The 21,190-nt window shown below is 39.6% G+C and overlaps 1 protein-coding gene across 1 annotated transcript in view; it reads left to right on the plus strand.

Annotated features, from left to right (window-relative positions):
• LOC150077385 (uncharacterized) overlaps window positions 1–21,190 on the plus strand; it is a 214,918-nt gene that overhangs the window by 160,495 nt on the left and 33,233 nt on the right. The window contains exon 9 of the mRNA XM_090386145.1: window positions 1,870–1,947. Within this exon, the coding sequence (XP_090242271.1) occupies window positions 1,870–1,947 (78 nt within the window). The remainder of the gene's footprint in view (window positions 1–1,869; window positions 1,948–21,190) is intronic.

A 21,190-nucleotide genomic window follows, 5' to 3' on the forward strand; every position in this document is an offset into this window, starting at 1 on the left:
GCATGGTGGTGAGGCTTCATACGTCGACCCGTGGAATAGCAGAACGATGACAGATGATGATACTTGGATTTCAGGTAAGCTTTTGATACTGTTGCGCATGAAAGACTACTGTACAAATTAGAGTAGTATGGTATTAAGGACAAGTTGCTACAGTGGATAAAAGAGTGGTAATCAATGGTGCTGCTCTTTGTGGACTAATATTATAAGTGAAGTCCCTCAGGTTTCAGTGTTGGGTCTGCTGTTGTTTTGTATATTTATCAATGATATTGATGAAGGTATATCAGGCTTAATGTCCAAGTATGCAGATGATACAAAGGTTGGCAGTGTGCTACTATAACAGGATCTAGGAAAGTTGGGCAGATGGGCTGAGAAGTGGTAACTGAAGTTTAACATTGACAAATGCAAATTACTGCTTTTGGATAGAAGTAACATAAAGAGAAACATAACCCCAGAGATAATATAACATAATTACATAACATACATAACATAAGTAACCCCAGAGAAACATAACAGCTGTGTGGTACTAAATTTAGGGTGGTAGAAAATGAAAAAGGCCTGGAAATAATTGTGTAGTCAGATATGATGTTTTCTGAGCAATGCAGATAGGCTGCCAAAGCTGGTCATGGGGTATTGTCTCTGATATACAGTAATTTTGCTAGTAGGGAAAAGGAGATGATTATCCCTTTGTATAAGGCAATGGTCAGGCCATGCCTTGAATACTGTGTACTGATCTGGAGGCCCCATTTTAGGAAGGATTTAGAGTTGCTTGAACATGTACAGAGAAGGACAACAAGATTCGTGAGGGAAACGAAGGGGGCCTCTTACCAGAAAGGCTTAAGTTCTGCAAATTGCAGTGTCTGGAGACTAGGCACCTGCGAGGTAATCTGATTGAGGTGTATAAGGCCTTGAATCGATTGAGCACTCTGAATTCTGATGGGATTCTTCTGCTTGCTCAGATTACGAACCTGATGGGGCATGAATTCAAATTGAGGAAAGAGTTGAAGAATAGATGTGCGGAAATTTGTCTTTAGCAAGCAGGTAGTTGATTGCTGGAACAGACTTTCATCTGTCATTGTGGAAGTTGATAGCTTAAATAAATTCATGGTGTAACTGGACAAACTTTTAGAGGGAATGGATGTGTGAAATTTTTTTTTTTTTTTTTTGGCTTATGCTATCTAAGCTATCATACCTTGCTTTCTTGCATCACATTTGCAAAAATAATCACCTCCTTGTCCCTGCTAACAAAATTCCTATATATATAAATCATTGACAAGGCTCCATGACAGTTTCAGAAATTTTTGATCACACCTTATATATATTTTTTATTTTCATTTATCTATTTTTGTATTAAATCACTGAAACAAGTGCCTAACAAAGTGATGTTAAAATATCTTCAAATTCTGCTTAATGATTGATTACATGTATCTGGTTGTTAAGGTTGACTCATGTTCCAATAAAATGAAAGCTTTCTCACTCATTTTGCATAGTACACACCTGGAGACACAGCTCCATTTTGTAATTCTGATATTGTCATACATTTTATTGCAAAACATATTACTTGTTAATATTACTGTTAATGCTTCTCTCAAATGGTAGAACTGTTCTTAACAAATCTCAAGAATCTGAACTAGTTTATTTATTTTGTAGTTCAGTTAACTTTTAAAAATTTGTTGTTTTTGTAGAAACTAAATTTAGGACCACTGCAAATATGAGCAAGTGGTACCCACAAAAATGTGTAAATTGTTAAAAAAGGAATAATTTTCAGTGTTACATCTTTCAAATTAAATGTGTTTTTGCACTTGAATTTTAATGTTTATGTATACATAAAAGGTTTATTTTGATAAATATATGCTTGCTTGCTTTTGTAAGGTATCTTTGAAATGGAAGGAGTGGACACACCTGAAGATACAGCTCCATTTTGTAATTCTGATGATGGTGATAGTGATGGTGAGAATGTTTTTCATTTTTAGTTATATTCCAAAACATTTTATTTATTAATATTATTATAGGTGCCCCTCAAATGTGAATTATTAACAAATCTCAGCTATATTTTATAGCTCAGTTATTATTATATTTTTTTAATTGATATGTTGTTTTCATAGAAGTGAAGTTTATTGCTGTTGCAAGCAAGAGCTAAAATGACTGTAGTGAAACTCTGTTATAGTTTCCAATTTTATGTATACATAATTGAGCTCACAATAATACCATAAGAATAGAGTTCACATTTCCTTGAAATTATATTTCAGTATTAATGTTATATTTTATTAAAATTCACAGAAACATTGGTGATATATGCATATGCATTTTTAGTTACTTCTGCGTTATTCCAAATGTAGGAAGTGCACACGCACGCGCGCGCGCACACACACACACACACACACACACACACGCGTGTGTGTGTGTAGTCACCTTTCTGCCTATAGACTTATTTTCTATGTCTTGGCTATTTGTTGACTGAGGAAGCATACTCTGGTAATATCCAAGGTTTCTTGAAAAGAGTTAAATTTCAGATAAAAAGCACCACAGTAGATTTTTTTTTTTTTTTTTTTTTTCTTTCTTTCTCCCCTGAAAGAACTGCTTCAGAAAACGGGGTGAATTATGTAGAATTGTTTCAAAGTGTAAATGAATATAGTGATATAATTTATTTTATTTTCTTGATAGTAATAAATATAATTTATTTTCTGATAGGATGGAATAGCAAATCTTTCCAGTGCATGTTTTTAAATGTCATAATTCATAGAACGCAGGAATCCTCTAGTATTACTCTAGTTTTTGTAGAAGATAGCGCAACAAGTTTTAAATTTTTTTTAGTAGTTTTTTTGATGATCTGTGAAGAGAATTTTGTTTTTGTGAAGATAATTCACAAAAACAAAACCTCACAGCAGTTTATATCTTCAACTGATTTGAAATCAAAGTTGTATTCTGAATATTTTCAAAATATTTTATGTTTTTAGAAGTTGTGCCTGACTGCAAATTTCTTAATTTTCTTTAATAATGAAATTCAAGAGGATTTAGTCTGTATTTGGTTGTACAAAGTCTGTTTGAGAAGTATCCAGATTATAATCTTTGTTTAAGGTTGAGACAGCAAAGCACACTGTGATGAAGTATACTATGTTAAGACATATCTCATTCTTCTCTCTCTCTCTGCGTGGTGAGCTCTTCACTTGCTTATGACAATCTTTGTCAGCTGATATTGTCATTACATTTTATTTCAAAATGTCTGCATGCACTGAAAACTGTGTGTGCACGTGTTTTAAATTTTGCTTTAAAATCAGAAAAACCAAAGCTAAACATTTGATAAAATATCATGTGTGGACTCTGCATGGGCACAGCCATTTCAAACAGGGGAGGGAATGTAGTCAACAAATGGTGAAAATGTTGAATGTTACTGTTTGTGAAATTGCTAAAGAAACTTGTACCTCCACTTGATCTCATCATTCCATTTTAATGAAAATTTGGTGGCAGTCAATGGAGGAACAATGTGAACAGTTGCTACTAATTTCCTTAAATGAGTAACGGATGATGTGTGAAGAACTCTCTAAGGTTCAGGAATGGGATGTGAGCATGAATTCTTGCAAACACCAACCAACTTGGAGGAAAATTCATTATAAATGAAATACACAGATTAAGATAGCAATAATATGATTAAAAAGCATATAAGATATAAAAGCATTAAAAATATATCAAAAAATGTGGTGAAAACAAATGCACAAGGAATCTTTGGCTTTTCTATGCAGTTTTCTCAATTAAATAGAACATGGCCAAATTTGGTTGTAGCTATGTATGACAGATAAGGAAGGACATAAATTTTTGCTAGATAATGCACCCATAATGGATATGCAAAAAATTTTAAAATCTGCCACTGATTTGAGTCTATGAATCTATGCACATCTGTAGAACCAGGTCTGAAACTAATAGGGTTAACAGTACAAGTATACATCCTATTTTTGAACCAGTTATGTTGCGTGCAGTGAGCAGATGCCCCCACCGCATTCTGTTTTTACTCACTTTTGTTTTTCTTTTATTTTTCATTTTTGTCTCACCTGGGTTTTCTGTTCTTTTATTTATTATAGGATTACATTCGATAAATCATCGATAAGGCACCGTGGCCTTTCCTGGCTGCCCATTTACATTGTTCAGAAAACTTCATATCTGCCCATATTGTAACTCTCAGATCCCTTTCCTCCTCCACTGTTTTTAATTCCATCCCACCAAGTGTATAATTTATTTGTGGGTTGCTACAAAGTGTAAGACCAAGTGTAAGACCCTGCATTAGTTAAAGGTTTAAAGAACTTTAAAGAATTACAGGGCTTTAAAGAACTGGAACATTGTCAGGAAGTGATCATGCAATTGTCATTTTGAAGATGAAGAAAGATGTTGCAATAGTTAAAAGTAAAGGCATGAGTTTTAACTTCAGAAGAGGGGACTTTGACAGTTTGAGGCACTATATGTTATCTGTGAATTGGGTGGCCATGTATAAGCTATGTTACATCAGCTAAGTGTTGATTCATTCTGATATATTTGACCATGAAAGAGATAATTTCAATTCCAAAGGGAATTGAAGCCCCCCCCTCGAAGTCCACAAATACTTCAATCTCATAAACTTCTGTTGAGTTCACAATGTGATTTGTCAAATCCAGGATGGCATCCTCTGCAGACTTGTCACACTCGAATCCATACTGGTCAGGGGAATGACCTTCTTCAAGTTGGCAAGCATCTCCCTGCTTGCCAACTTTGAGAAGTTGGGTCCATGAGGTTCCTGGCTTTCGAAGAATTTTCAGAAAGGCTATCTTCCAGTGTCTTGGGCAAGTGTCTTCAACAAAACATTTGTTGAAAAGCAAAACATAAGGAAATTTTTTGAAACTTTTATAATAACTGTGTTTTTAATCAAATCAAACCAGGACGTTTTTTGATATTCAATCTGCTAATTGCTGTTCTCAAACTTAATGGATGTGAAGAGATTAGTATCATGAGAACCCTCATATCCTACATTAACACGAATGCAAGCTTGAGTTGGAGTATCCTGTAAGGCATAATCTTCTTAAACAAGTGCCTAGTTGCCATTGTAACAGTTGAAAACCAATCAGTTGGCTCCTATTCATTAGCTGTAACCATGCAGTATATATCTCCATGTCCCTTGCAATCTTATAAATAACGCCCCAAGGATCAGAGTTGCCAACCTGAGAAACAAAATTTTTCCAGCAATGGGTTTTATGTTTTCTGAGATTAGCAAGCTCTGACGACGATGACCAGAGGACTAAATTCAGTTTGCTCTACTTTTTCTTGGTGGAGCAACTTGTAGCTAGGAGCAATTGAGTTTGGACGTAATTAGCATATTCTTCTGCTGAAAGACTATTTAGATTTGCTTGAACATCTTGACCAAGTCGAGGCTGCAAAATCCCAAAAAACACATTCAGTTAATTTTCTTCATGGAATACTGTACCAAATCCTGTAGTTGGGTAGCTGGTGCCTCCATAGTGAGGTGGGCAGGAGCAACAGTGCATAGCACATGCTTCTTGATTAGACTGGGGTTTGAGCCCGTGACCACCAAATACGGAGCATGTGGAAAGGTCAGGGAATGACCACCGCATATCCCCGGATCAATATGGCCTTAGTTGCTAATGCTCCTAAAAACCAAATAACAACAACAGTTGGGTAGCTGGGTTGTCACATTTATCTGGTGAAACCAGGGACGTGATGGCTCTGTGATCACTGTTAAGTTGATCTCTACCTGCCAGTGAGAGATGTAATTAGAAAGCCTAAATGAAGTCAGTGTTACATCTATATTAGATTCTCCATGTGCAGTAGAAAATGAACAAAAAATAAGTATTTTACAACAACTCAACAGACAACAATCTCCATCTGTAATGGATGAAGTATGTGTAGTAGCCTGCAAAATCATTTTGATGTGAATAAGGAATTTACAAATATATTATCGGTTTTAGACAATTTTAAAGTTTAAATTATTTGTAAATTGATGTATAGTTATCTTGTGGTGTCGAGATTATCAAGACAATTTCAATTCTCATATTAGCATACATTATTGGTTGTTTTGGGGGGTTGATGGCTGTCAACTTTCCGCGAATCTTCTCGATGCGCTAGGTTGGATATGAGTTGGACATGATTTTAATATGTAGCTTTTTTTTTTTAAAAATCATAAATTGATTTGATTAACATGGTACACTAATAAACATAAGACTACATTTATACGTGATTGAGTGTTGAGAGAATTACAGTCCTACAATAAAGGTATGAGGTTTTCTCTTATAATTTAAGTATAAAAAGTATATGGTTGATTGGACACTCAAGTTGTGGGACAAGATGAATTCCTCTAATAAAGACCACAGAGGATCAGTGAAACCACAAAACCATTTTGCATTAAAGTTAGCTGTTATGATAAGATTTTTTTTTTTTTTTTTTTTTTATGTGAACCCCAAAACACGAGAGGTATTAGAACCTATAGTACTTAGTACTGTGCTTGGGTTGGAGACTGAGAAGACGAAAGAAGATATTTGTTGACATTGGACTTGAACTTCTGTAGATTATAATTTTCAGGAAATACATATGAAGGAAGGTTGTTCCAGAAAACGGCAGTTGAATGAATAAATGAGGAAGATGAAAAGTTGGTTCTGTGGGTTTGAAGTTGGACAGTAAATGGATGTTGGCTGGTGGTGGCACGTGTTCGGACTGTTTTGAAAGAGAGAGCGGGAATTATACTTTTGTATAACTCCACAATATGAGAGATGCCTGATGGTGTATCATGTATTTAGACTCTAAAGCATTTAGGGCATAAGCCTCAAGCTATGGGAGAGTCTAGACTATGTATAAATATAGTGCAAGCGCATCAGAAATACATAGCTATATCCGAATAAATCAGAATATTAGAAAACAGCATCGTTTTAAGTTATATCTCATATTGTGAATACCTTCACAACGAGTTGCCATGATATTGCACTACTTCGAATAAGTAACACTTCACCTAAGGAGAAGACTAGTGTTACTTATTCTCAGATGGATACCACCACCACCCAGACGGCACCGTTTGAAATATGGGGTATGGGATGATGATTTTCAGTCATCCTCACATTGTCCCTATTAGAGTAAGAAAGCAGTAAAGATGTAGGAAAGCGACAGTGGGAGAGGAAGAAGATGCTGAAGAAGGAAAGGGACAGTTGTTTCTTCAACTCTCTCACCAGGTGTTATATTTTCCTTGAAATAACAACGCCCTCCCCAAAAGGGGAGACTGTTGCTGGCCATAAGGCCCCTCGGACGGCACCGTTTCAGAGCTGTTTGGCCCCTCCTCAGTGGGTAGGTGGGTGGGCAGGCAGGTACCCATCGTTTCTTTTTATATTAAAAAAAAAAAAAAAAAAAAAAAAAAACCCCAATTTCCACCATCAAGTCTTCTTTGTGCTCATTATAATGATCTTATTTCCCAGTAGGGGTAATCTCACTCAGAAACATTCCGTGGAGGACCCAGCTCATGTGACTACCTGCTCCGCAGGCAGCCACCTGGCCCTACACGGGTTCTCAAGTTCTCCACCTCTTTCACTCTTCTATCTTTACACGTGACTCTATTTTAACAGTAGGCCGCCGCATTGTCGCGAGAGGGACCATTTGCCTGCAGCCAGCTTGATCCATATCCCTTTTAGCCTAAACTAAGTAAATCACTGCCTTCCAATCCCTAGCTTTACCACCTAAGCTGCACATGGACCTCATTGTTTGCTAAATGGCAAAGTGGTGTAGGGTAGCACCACTGTTTTAGGAATTTCTGGTCCCCTAATTGAAGTAATTCCAACACCAGAAACCTTCTAATTTCAGCATGCATGGATTGAATAGCGTATTTATATACCTCTATATATGTTCCTTCTATTTTCCTCTTCCTGATTTTCCATGCTTGGTATTTTCCCTCATTTATTACAAACATCAAGATGTATGTAGCTCTGGAAACAGGTGCCGGAAACTGCAAAAATAGCACCTGATCCCTTGTTAATCGCGGTACTTTCATAATCTTATGAACCTTCTTCCAAATATATTGTACAACTGGACAGGAAAAGAACGCATGGTCTACTGTTTCCCGTGCTTTACAATATTGACACTCAGTATTTGAGTATCCCCGGAACTTAGCCTTGTTCACTTCCACCCGGCAAGTGCCCGTGAATTATCCTCCAAGCTAAGTCGCTTCTTGACCCATACCCTATATGTTTATGAAGATTTTTAAACATTTGGGTTTCATCTAGGCTGTGCCATGCTCTGGGATTTGGTACTGGTTGTTTGTATAAGTCAAACAATTTCCAGTAGATTTCTGAGACGTTTGGTTTTATTCCCATATCTAGGCCTTCTGCCGATAGTTTCTGGAGATATTTGATAGTTTGTTTGTAGAAGGGTGGTATTATTTCTGCTGTAGGGCCTGTATATTCCACTCCCAGCAACTTTGTGAACCTTCCCATGTGGTATTTTATTAGGGTGGAAGCTACATGCGTGCTCCATAAAGCCGTTCGGACACGCTTCATTACATATGCCCACCGTAGCCATTTTGTGGTATTTCGTAGCCACCGTGGGCCTTTCTGCAATGCAGTCTTTGCTGTGTAACCTCTTGTTGCCTGCTATTCCAGAACTTAAATAGTCTCTTATGTAGTCTTTTCTGTGTGATATATTTGAAAGTGGTGACCATCACTATATTCATCACTATTGGGACGAGGATCATCCATATGATTAATGCTCTTCTAGAAAACGACAATAGGCTTAGGTTCCACTGGTCGATTTTTTTCCTCCCAGGAACTCAATAGTTGTCGGGTTGTTATTTTTGGTTGTCCTACAAAGGGTACTCCCAAGATGATGATAGGCTCCACTGAAAAGGAGAGACCTACTGGTAGTTGTAGTGGAGCATTCTTTCCCCATTGTTGGCATTTTGTTTTGTACTTGTTAAGACATAAACCACTAGGCAGGCTAAAGTAGCTAAACAGGTGCAGTGCATTCTGCAGAGAACTGCAATCAGATATGGTTAAAACGACATCATCTGCATGGGCTATATATTTGCAGTCGGGATTTGATCCAGGGAGATGAACTCCTTTGATATTACTGGAGTTGTCTAATTGCTTAAGTGCAGGCTCCAACGCCATTGCAAAGAGAGCAGGGCTTAGTGGGCACCCCTGTCTCACCCTCCTCTCCAATTTTATTTTGTCCGAACTATATCCGTTGATTACTAGAGTGGTGCTTGCTCCCTTGTATAGACTGATGATGGCTGCTCTAAGCTGTGAACCCACCTGTGCAGTAGACAGCAGATTTTGAAGATAATTATGAGAGAGAGAGAGTTTATCTAAAGCTTTCTCTAGGTCCAGCACTGCTAGAACTATGCTGAAACCTTTCTGCTGACAGTATGGTTGAAGGTCTCTTAAGAAAATCAGATTTGCTCCCGTAGCTCTGATTTGCCCCTATAATGGATCCCAGATGCCTTTTGAGACGATTATTCAATATTTTGGCATATAGTTTATAGTTTGAATTGAGTAGTGAGATCGGCCTCCAGTCTCCCACCTCTTTGCCCATTCTCCCCTGCTTCCTTAGAAATACCGTCTGGGCCTCCAGAAAGCTTTCCGGGACTTGATCGGCCATGAAGAAGTCAGAGAAGATTGCAGACAACACCGGCTCAATCTTCACCCAGCCTTTCTTGTAAAACTCTGCTGTTAGTCCACCTGGACCTGGCACTTTGTCTGTTTTCATTTCTCCCAAGGCTGCGGTGATTTCTTTCAAAGAGATTGGCTGGTTGTGTTCCTGCCGATGAGCCGCAGAGAACCGTGACATCTCCCAACTTGCTGGCAGCCCTGACCCTTGAAATGCTGCATACATCTGTTTGTACGTTCCATTAAAGTGCTCTATGATGTCTTTGGTAGTAACGTATTGACATAATTCCACTTGAATCTGTTGTATAGGGCTGCTACTCGTTTGCGTCCTATTGTACTGATCAAAAATGAACCCTGCCCTCTTGTCAGCAAGCCTGTACCGCAGTCGCATTTGGACTGCTCTATTCTCTGCCTGTGTTTCCAGATGTAATTGTATTTCTTTTTGCACCTGTTGCACCCTGATTTCATCATGACAATAACCGAGCAATCGCCTTACTTCATATAGATGTCTAAGCACTTTTTTCCCTTCCGCCCCTCTTTCCTTTGCTGATTTTTGGAATGCTGTTTTTACTTCCTGCTTAAGGTTTGTCCACTCTTCCCATGTCCAGTGTTCAAGCTGCATCAACTCATGTATTAGATCCTCAGTGTTATGCCATTCGTCCTGTAAGTGAGCCAAGTTTAGGCACCAGGCACCTCTGCCATAATCTATTGTTGTGCCTAACGGGAGGTTCATTATTAACAGTTTGTGATCTCTGACGAGGTGTGTCCCTGAAATATTGACATACCTAACTCTGGTTGCTTTGTTTGCCATGTTTCTTGGTGCATATATGCGATCTATTCTTATACCTACTGTACCCCTACTGTGCACTATGTGCTGCGGGATTATGCTAGCGCCATACATCTATTAGGCCATATTTTAGGCAAATGTCATTCAGCTCCAGAGCACCTCTTGTCTCCCTTGTAGGATCCCCTGTGCCAACCTTGTCCTTGACTGGATCTAGGACACAGTTCCAGTCACCCCCAAGGATACTCCACCGTGTGTCCATCACGAATGGACGCAAGTTATTGATTAACCGTATCCGTTCTAGAGCATCATTTGACCCGTACATGTTTATCAACCGTATTGTATGTGAATCTAGTTTCCAGTCTATACAGACTACCCTGTCCTCTACGTCTCTTTGAAGATTACTAAATCTGCCTAAAATGGGTGGTAGGATTATAATGCTGACCCCCCCCCCCCCCCGGCATTCCTTGTTCCAAAGCTCCAGAAGCTTAAGCATTTAAATCTATTTTGAAATTTTTGTACTTGTAAAATGCTATGGATGTGACTTTCCTGAATAAACAAGATTATAATACCCATTAATAATGTCATTCTCCAAATATGATGCTGTGTGCGTCCTTGGGAGAAGCCCCGAACATTTAAGGTGCCAATAGTTATCATGTGTACTGATAGTGGGTCCGCCAAGGAGCTTCACCTATTTTGTTTGGGATATACTGAGGTCATATAGGGTCTTGCCAAGCTCTTGTTCTTGCCCCACAATCCATTTGATTCGGGAATTGCTTAATTGCCGTGTGATTCCTAATAGAGTTTGTCCTACCAAATTTCCAAAGAAAATATCCCTCCACATAAATTGTATTCTCTCTATTCTTCCTTCTCCAGTTTGTTCTAATATTCTGGGTTTCCCCAGATTTTGCTCCCATTCTGTTAGCTTTTTCTGTCCTAGTGGTATATATTTTATTAAATGCTGTACACCCATTAGCTTTTCCCTTCCTTCCCCTAATGGCCCTTCTACTTCAGAATCCTCTGAGCACAGCTTGTCCAGAGTTTCTGCGACAATGTTATCTGTGGTTTGCTTCTTCCTTTTTTCCTCTTCCCACATGTTCTTGCTCTCCGTTTTCTGCCCTCTTGCTATCTCCTCTGTTTCCATTAGAGTAGGAGTGACTTGTTTTATATCAAATGGCCCTCAGTCCCCAGCAGCTTTCACTCTCCCTCTTACGGCAGCGAGAGGATCAGAGTGGAAGCAGAGGGTGCTAAGAATCTCTGGGTACGACCAGGCTGCCATGCACGGAAATTGAACTTGGCCTGTTATAACGTACGATCACTCATCGGTGAAGACAGGATATTAGAGCTGGAAAAGGAATTATAAAATGTGAATTGGAATATCATTGGTTTGGCTGAAACAAGAAGAAGAAATGAATCACTTATAAGTTTATCAAGTGGAAATCTGCTGTACACCAATGGAAACAGTGAAAAGAGTGAAGGTGGAGTTGGGTTTCTGGTCCATAAAGATTTTAAAAACAACATTTTGGAATTCAAAAGTACATCACCAAGGGTGTCAAGACTAATACTCAAGATTTCTAAGAGGTACAAGCTAAAGATTGTAATGATTTATGCACCAACATCGAGCCATGATGATGAAGAGGTTGAAGACATGTACACTGAAATTGAGAGTCTTCTAGATGAGCAGAAAACCCACTACACTATTATTATGGGGGACTTCAATGCTAAGGTTGGAAAAAGGCAAAACAGTGCAGAAAGAGGAACTATAGGAAATTTTGGAATTGGTGAAAGAAATAAAAGAGGTGAAAGACTTGTGGAATTTGCAGAATCTCAAGGAATGTCAGTAATGAACACTTTTTTCAAGAAAAGGGTGAACAGAAAGTGGACATGGAAGAGTCCAAATGGATTAACAACTAATGAAATCGACTTCATCCTCACTAACAGAAGATATATTGTGAATGATGTTACCGTCCTGAATAAGGTAAATGTTGGAAGTGATCACAGAATGGTAAGATGTACACTTGATATAGACATAGGAAAGGAAAGGAAAAAACTGACTCGAGTAAATAATACAAAGGTCTTTGAAATAACAGAGGAGGAGAAAAAGCAGTATGTACTGGAACTTAAAAACAAGTTTGAGCTTCTGCAGACTGCTCAGGACCAAGATATCGACGAGGAATATTACAACTTTCTGAAAGTGATAAAGCCCAAGAAACCTATAGGGAAACAGAAATCCAAAGAAGAAAAAATTAGTCAAGAAACACTTGTCATGATGAACCAAAGACGACAAATGAAGAGCAAGAAAAACACTGCCAGGGAGAAAATTGAGTATACTGAGTTATGCAAAGCCATTAGAAAGAGACTCAGAGAGGACATAAGAAGATTTAACACAAGAAAAGTAGAACAAGCATTAAGGGAAAACAAAGGATTTAAATCAGCAGCCATGAGCAGTAATACAGAAAGACAAATGATACTGAAACTGAAGAATAGCAATGGTGTACTTATAAACAGCAGAGAAGGCGTAATTCAAATAGCAGAAGACTACTATAGAGAATTATACAAGGAGCGAGGGAATCATACCAGCAGTGGGGAAGATGGATTGCAAAGTAGCAACACATACGACATACCCGATATTCTTCCTGATGAGGTAGAACATGCATTGAAGAAAATGAAGAATCGGAAAGCCCCGGGGGAAGATGAAGTTACTGTAGAGTTGTTAAAATTGGGAGGAAGAGACATAATACAAAAACTGGCAAGGCTGTTCACAAAGTGCATTAGAAAAGGTGTGATGCCTAAGCAGTGGAATAATGCAATCATAGTTTTGCTGCATAAGAAAGGAGATAAATCAGAAATTGGAAATTATAGACCAATTAGCTTGTTATCCCATATCTACAAGTTGTTCACAAGGGTCATTACTAACAGATTAGAAAGAATACTTGATGAGAATCAACCGAAAGAGCAAGCTGGCTTTAGGACAGGATTCTCAACTATGGATCACCTTCACGTAATATCACAGCTAATGGAGAAAGCAAATGAATATAAAACACCATTATGCCTGGCATTTGTGGATTATGAAAAGGCATTTGACTCCATACAGCATAAGGCAATGTTTCGGGCACTGGAAAGACAAGGCATAGATACTCCATATATTATGATTTTGAAGAAAATATATGAGAGTGCTACATCCTTTATTAGACTAGACAAAGACAGTAGCAAATTTAAAATCGAGAAAGGAGTTCGACAAGGAGACACAATATCTCCGAAGCTGTTTACTGCTGCCCTTGAGGAAGCTTTCAGAAGATTAGACCGGTCGCAGAAAGGAGTCAATGTGAACGGAGAGTACCTAAACCATTTACGATTTGCAGATGACATTGTGGTCATAAGCCACTATCCCAAAGAATTAGAGGAAAATCTTAATCAGTTATGCACAGTTAGTAAGGATTTTGGACTAAAGATGAATATGGCTAAAACAAAAGTAATGATGAACAAGTATGCCACGGAAAGGGAAATAATGATTGAAGGAGCAGTAATTGAAAAGGTGGAGTCATATACTTATCTGGGACAAGTTATTAGCTGTAATAATGATAAATGGCTGGAAGTCAAGAGAAGAATAAATTTTGGATGGATAGCATTCAGGAAATATAGTCACATATTGAAGAGCAATATCCCAGTTTGTCTGAAACGTAAAATAATGAATCAATGTATACTCCCCACCATGACTTATGGAAGTGAAACTTGGGCACTCACCAAAAGAATGGAAGAGAAGCTAAGAACTACACAGCGAAGAATGGAACGAATTATATTGGGAATTAGAATGTTAGATAAGAAGAGAAACACATGGATTAGGCAGCAAACTCAAGTAAAGGACATTCTTATCAAAACTAAAGAACTAAAATGGTCTTGGGCAGGACACATAGCTCGAAGACATGACACATGGACTAAGAAAATAACAGAATGGTACCCAAGAGGAGCTAGAAGAAAACCTGGAAGACAAAGGCGGAGATGGATAGATGAAATTCATGAGTTTTTGAGTAGTAAATGGATGGCCAGTGCTCAAAACAGAAGGAACTGGAAAGTTGCTGGAGAGGCCTTCATCCTGCAGTGGATTGAAAATGGCTGATGATGATGATGATGATGTTTTATATCTGTGACCCCATTCTCCTCCTCTGTTTCCGTTGTTACTTTTGCTGGTTCTATCAATGGACACTTTTTTCCCCTCCTCCCTGTGGCTTTAAAATAATCATGTTTTCCCCTTTCGAGCTCATTTCACTTCCCTTTTCCTCCCTTCCTCTGATAGCGTCTACATATGACCTCGCTGAACAGCTGCCCACTTTGTGGTTTGTTTTCCCACATTTGCTGCACGGTTTTGAGCAGTCGTTGCTGATGTGCCCAACTTCTCTACAGTTAAAGCATCGCCCACTCATACAATTCGCCCGTAGATGGTCCGAGCTGCCGCACTTTAAACATTTTTTCTCCATCCCCCCACCCCCATAGTTCAAAACTAGCCGGTTTCCCATAACATATATGATATTGGGCACCGGCCTCCTCATTTCTATCTGCACCATAACCTTGCCCATGTATAGCTCTGGGAACCCTTCCCACGCATGCATCTCTATTCTTGTAACTTTTACGTATGCATCTAGTGCACTTTTCAAATATGTGTTTGGCATCTCAATTGGATAACGTTCTATGGTTATGTATTTTCTAATGCTGCCTACCATATGGGGGGTTTACCATTTGGTTTTCAAAAGGAAAACCTCTTAGTAATATGTCCCTGGTCACGCAGTCCTTGCACACTACTTGATACTTCCTTACGGGCAGCAGAGTAAACACCTGTAATCTCGATAGGTTCACGCATTTCGCTAGTCCCTCTATTACCTGCCGCGGTTCATACTCCGTGTCCAGAGTGAACTCCAGAGTTCTTTCGCGTATGTAGAAACTCATCTTTAACAAAAAAAAAACCAGCCAACACAGAGTGCCCACAGGCACTTAATCCCACCCTGAGAACTTTATCAGGTCAGCAAAAAGAAAAAAACCTTAATATCAGAACTTACGGTCTCCAAAAGTCTTCCCTCTTTTCAAAGTAGTATCCGCCGAAATAGCCCCGTTTGAAAGTTTGTTGGCCCTTCTTCGGTGGGTGGGAAGGTACTTGAGTGATGTAATGATGGCAAAACAGTTATGAAGTATAACTCCACAAAATGAGAGATGCCTGATGGTGTATCATGTATTTAGACTCTAAAGCATTTAGGGCATAAGCCTCAAGCTATGGGAGAGTCTAGACTATGTATAAATATAGTGCAAACGCATCTGAAATACTACCAGTGTCTTCTCTGCCCAACTTTCTAGCTTCGTTTGTACCTCCTGGTTAGAGGAGACTCCTCGCTTAGGTTGAGTGGGGTATGCCGCTTATCTATCTTCCTTATGGCCTGCTGGAGTGCTGCTGTGTGTTTCTGGAAATAATCCTTCAGGTTAACTATCGCTCTCTTCTGTTGCTCAATGTCCATCAGGCCCCTTCCTCCTTTTTCCCAGGCAATTGTCAGTCTCTCCACTGCAGATTTCAGGTTGTGTTGGCAGCTCTTAGTAGTCATTGTCCTTGTCTTTCTCATGATATCCTCCAGCTCGGTGTTAGTCCAATGTATGACCCCGAAGGAGTATGTTAGCACTGGGACTGCATAGGTGTTTATGGCTTTAACTGTGTTCCCTCCATTCAGCTCTGCTTTCAGCAGGCTTCTCAGTCTCTGATGGTATTTTTCTGTTAGACAGGCCTTAATTTCCTTGTGCTGTAATTGCTGAGCCTGCATCATCCCCAAGTATTTGTAGGCATCTCCCTCTGTCATGGCTTTGATCCCTTTACCAGTCTGCATCTGGTAGTTTTGGTTGACTAATTTTCCCTGGTGCAATCTGTGGGTCTTGCATTTGTCTAGACCAAATTCCATTGTAATATCATTGCTGAATTCTTCGGTGATCTGGAGTAGTTGCTGGAGGTACTTCTGGGTTCCCGCGTAGAGCTTGATGTCATCTGTGTACATCAGGTGGGTGAGGATGTACAGGTTCTTCCTTCCTTCTTTGAGGTTATATCTGTACTTGCTACTGTTGGACGTGGTGGATAGCGGGTTAAGTGCTAGACAGAACCAATGGGCTCAGGGCATCGCCCTGAAAGATTTCTCTCCTGATGGGGGTTGGCCTGGTTGTGATGTTTTCAACCTTAATGGTGGTACTCCATTTCGGCATCATTTCTCCTAGTAACTTTGTCATTCTCGGATTGACTTTTTAGATGTTCAGCGCCTCTATTAGCCAGCTATGAGGCACGGAGTCGAAGGCCTTGCGGTGATCGATGTAGGCTATTTACATGTTGTGCCGCTTCTTGTAAGCTTGCTCCATAACAGCTGCATCTATGGTTAATTGCATCCTTTCTGCTGTTCAGCCATTATGTTCTGGCTCTCCAAGTGGTCTGATACCTTCCTGGTTATGCAGCTGGTCAGGATCTTATACATTGTTGGGAGGCAGGTGATTGGCCTATATTTCGCTGGGTTTCTTGTATTTTAATCTTTAGGCTTGAGATATGCGATTCCTTGAGTGAGAAATTTCAGGTTTGTCTCTGGGTGCTTTATCATTCGGGTGAACTGCTCTGCCAGGTGCTTGTGTGTGCAAGTGAGCTTCTTGTACCAGTTGTGGACGTTATCTATTCCTGGAGTTTGCCAGTTGTGAGAGTTTTTGATCATCTTTTTTTACTTCTTCCCAAATCTCCCACCCTCTCATTTCTTGTATGTCCTTGGGTTTCTAACATTCTAGTTCTATCCAGGGGGTTCGGCTGTTGTCTTACTTCTGTGCACCATGTTTTTCCCCAAAACTACTCAATTGTCTTCTGCTCGGGTGGTCCTTTCCCGTCTTTTCCAAAACTCCTCTAGAAGCCTCTTTGGTCCTCATCAAATATTCGGTTTATTTTCCTCTGGAAGCTCTCTTTGTATTGGCATAATCTCTTGCTGAGTGCAAGAAGGTTCTGCTTCAATGTGTCAAAGTACTCCCCTATTCTCTGATTTTTTTGTATCATGTCTTCTGCAGATGCTGTCTCTCTTGAGGATCCTCTTCATTTTTCAAATTAATTTCTTACTCCTATTGCCCCGTTGGTACTGGGTCAGTTGGTCTATCTTGACCCTTAGTTCTTCTATCTTCTGCTGAAATCTTCTTTCCCAAGCTAGTGGTTCCTTCTGTTTTCGATTCTTCTGCTGCTTGTCTCTCGTTTCTCTTCTGTTAATCCTCGTGGCTGCTACCTCAGCACAATACATGGCTGTGTAAATGGCCTCCAGTGTTGCACCATTGCTGTCGAGGTAATGCGGTATTATGTGCCAATTGAGGTGGTCTGTGACTCTCCACAAGGTTCTATTCGGCCTCTGCTTTTGGTATCACATGAGTCTTTGTGGGGGTCCATTCATACGAATTCTGTTAGGGCCTTCTTCCACTCATTCTCTATTCTGGATATCATGACCTCGTCTATTTCCACTTCAGCTGCTGTGGGTTGTATTTCTTCTTGCTCTTCCTCCTCTGGTTTAGTGTTGGTATGTTCTCCCTCTTCTGGTTCCATATTCTTTATCCTTTGTAGTTGATTGCTCACATCCTGCTTGATTTTTTCCAAGAATGCAGGAGCTATTGGGTTCTTCACGACGATGGTGCTTCTCTGGTCAGCTGTTCGCTGTTCGGTGACCTGAATATCCGGGAATCATTCCAGCCACTTGGTACGTAGTCTCACCTAAGTTGTCATATCGGTCTCCAGCTTTGTTATTTCGGAGTATGCTTACGTGATGTATGTATTCATTTCGATGCTCCACTTCATGTGTTGGCGTTTTCTCCCTTCCTGCGTGGTCACTAGCGCAGTTATGCAAGAAGCACTTCCAGTTGGTGGGACTGGATGGTCTTGCCCTTCTCTTGTGGTAGCCATACAGTGGACAGCGGCACTTGCTCCACTGTCTTCCTCGGTTGACCGTCTCTGATTTTTCGAACTGACCCCTCTGCCTAAGGCCTGAACACAAGTGACTTTATTCTGCGCCACACTCGCAGTATGATTAATATTTCTCTACGACATCATCCATCTGTGGAGATGGACTTGTTTAGCTTCGGCTTATGTCCAGTGGTAGTTCTCTGGGGTGACGCCAGATGGCACCACAATCTGCCTTAGCCGCCACTCTGATCTTGGGGTTGGTAGGTCCCTTGGAGCAACTTTCATAATGTTTATTTATTTATTTATTAATTTTCATTCTCTCATAAAACTTTCATAATGTTTATTTATTTATTAATTTTCATTCTCTCATAAAACTTTCTCCATATCACTTCCCAATGAATGCAGCAGCTATACAGCTGAATTGTGCGCCACCAAACTGGCAATAGAAAATATTCTCCATCTGTCCATCCATAAAAGCATGATATACACAGACTTCCAAAGTGTGCTTATAGCTTTACAGAATACTTCTTCTCAAACACATCCTTTAATAAAGCTCATAAAATCCAAACTGATGCATCTCCAAGAACTCCAACGAGTGGCCATTTTCTGCTGGATTCTAGGCCATGCTGGGATACCAGGAAATGAATATGCAGACGATGCCACTAAAGATCCATCCAACAGAGAATTATCACAGTATTACGTTCCGTATCTTGACTACAAAAGTAACATACGAAGAATATGTAAAGAACAATGGAGAATTCAATTGCAAGCCCAAACGCATAATAAACTCCACCAATTAAAACCTTAACCGCAACTCTGGACCTCCAATTTCCGTATTTTTATAACTATTATTATATTGGTCTCCCAGCGTGATGTAGCTGCATTTGCTTCCACCAAGGTGGTACTCGAACCCGGGTCCATCATGCTAGTAGTCCAGTGTCATAACCACTGGGCCATCATGCCTTTTTATGATTATTATCCATATGGTGCAAGGAAGCCTGAGGCTTCTGCTGCACCAGCCAAAAAAAATTCCTGATTTACCCTGAGAGAGAGAGAGAGAGAGAGAGAAATAGAAGGGAATCACCAAGAAAGAGAATAATGATGATATCCAGCTCAGGACCCTGGGGGTGCCATGCCCATACTCACCAGATGTGAGCCCCTGGGGCATAGCAGAGAAGAAACATGCATGGAATGTATATAAATTGTAAGGTGATAGAGAAGCCTATAGTAGATATAAACTAGTCTGCAATCAAGTCAAAGGAGGTTAGGCAAGATAGAGTACATTATGAGAAATGTTCTGCAAAGGATGCAAAAAGATAGCAAAGACTTCTGTTCTTATGTAAGACACTAGCAGGAAGTGAATGAATCACATTGGTTCACTTGATATCGATCATTCGATATTGATGATCCTGCTCAGGTTGCTGACAAACTGAATAAGTATTTTGCATCTACATGCCCACTTTTGGAATTCTCTAGGAGGGGGCCGGATGTCAGAAGTTTATCGAACTCTGACAGAGAGCTAATTGATTTTGTAATAACTGCGAGGGAAGTAGAAGAGAAATTGTTGAAATTAAATGTAAGAAAGGCACCTGGGGTGGATGGGATCTATCAAATTATATTAAGAGAGAAAGGCAGTAAGTAGTAGTAGTAGTGGCATGTGATGCAAGAAAGCAAGTGTATGAGCTTATACAGCATCAGCCAAAAAAAAAAAAAAAAAATCACACCATTCCATCATCATCAGCCATTTTCAATCCACTGCAGGATGAAGGCCTCTCCAGCAGCTTTCCAGTTCCTTCTGTTTTGAGCACTGGCCATCCATTTACTACCCACAAACTCATGAATTTCATCTATACATCTCCGCCTTTGTCTTCCAGGTTTTCTTCTAGCTCCTCTTGGATACCATTCTGTTATTTTCTTAGTCCATCTGTCATCATGTCTTCAAGCTATGTGTCCTGCCCAAGACTATTTTAGTTCTTTAGTTTTGATAAGAATGTCCTTTACTTGAGTTTGCTGCCTAATCCATGTGTTTCTCTTCTTATCTAACAGTCTGATTCCCAATATAATTCGTTCCATTCTTTGCTGTGTAGTTCTCAGCTTCTCTTCCATTCTTTTGGTGAGTGTCCAAGTTTCACTTCCATAAGTCATGGTGGGGAGTATACATTGGTTCATTATTTTACGTTTCAGACAAACTGGGATATTGCTCTTCAGTATGTGACAATATTTCCTGAATGCTATCCATCCAAAATTTATTCTTCTCTTGACTTCCAGCCATTTCTCATTATTACAGCTAATAACTTGTCCCAGATAAGTATATGACTCCACCTTTTCAATTACTGCCCCTTCAACCATTATTTTCCTTTCTGTGGCATACTTGTTCATCATTGCTTTTGTTTTAGCCATATTCATCTTTAGTCCAAAATCCTTACTAACTGTGCATAACCGATTAAGATTTTCCTCTAATTCTTTGGGATCGTGACTTATGACCACAATGTCATCTGCAAATCGTAAATGGTTTAGGTACTCTCCGTTCACATTGACTCCTTTCTGCGACCAGTCTAATCTTCTGAAAGCTTCCTCAAGGGCAGCAGTAAACAGCTTCGGAGATATTGTCTCCCCTTGTCGAACTCCTTTCTCAATTTTAAATTTCCTACTGTCTTTGTCTAGTCTAATAAAGGAGGTAGCACTCTCATATATTTTCTTCAAAATCATAATGTATGGAGTATCTATGCCTTGTCTTTCCAGTGCCCGAAACATTGCCTTATGCTGTATGGAGTCAAATGCCTTTTCATAATTCACAAATGCCAGACATAATGGTGTGTTATATTCATTTGCTTTCTCCATTAGCTATTACGTGAA

This window comes from Mastigoproctus giganteus, chromosome 12 (genome assembly GCF_048544385.1).
Source record: "Mastigoproctus giganteus isolate SK-2022 chromosome 12, ASM4854438v1, whole genome shotgun sequence".
In the NCBI taxonomy this organism is placed as follows: Eukaryota; Metazoa; Arthropoda; class Arachnida; order Uropygi; family Thelyphonidae; genus Mastigoproctus; species Mastigoproctus giganteus.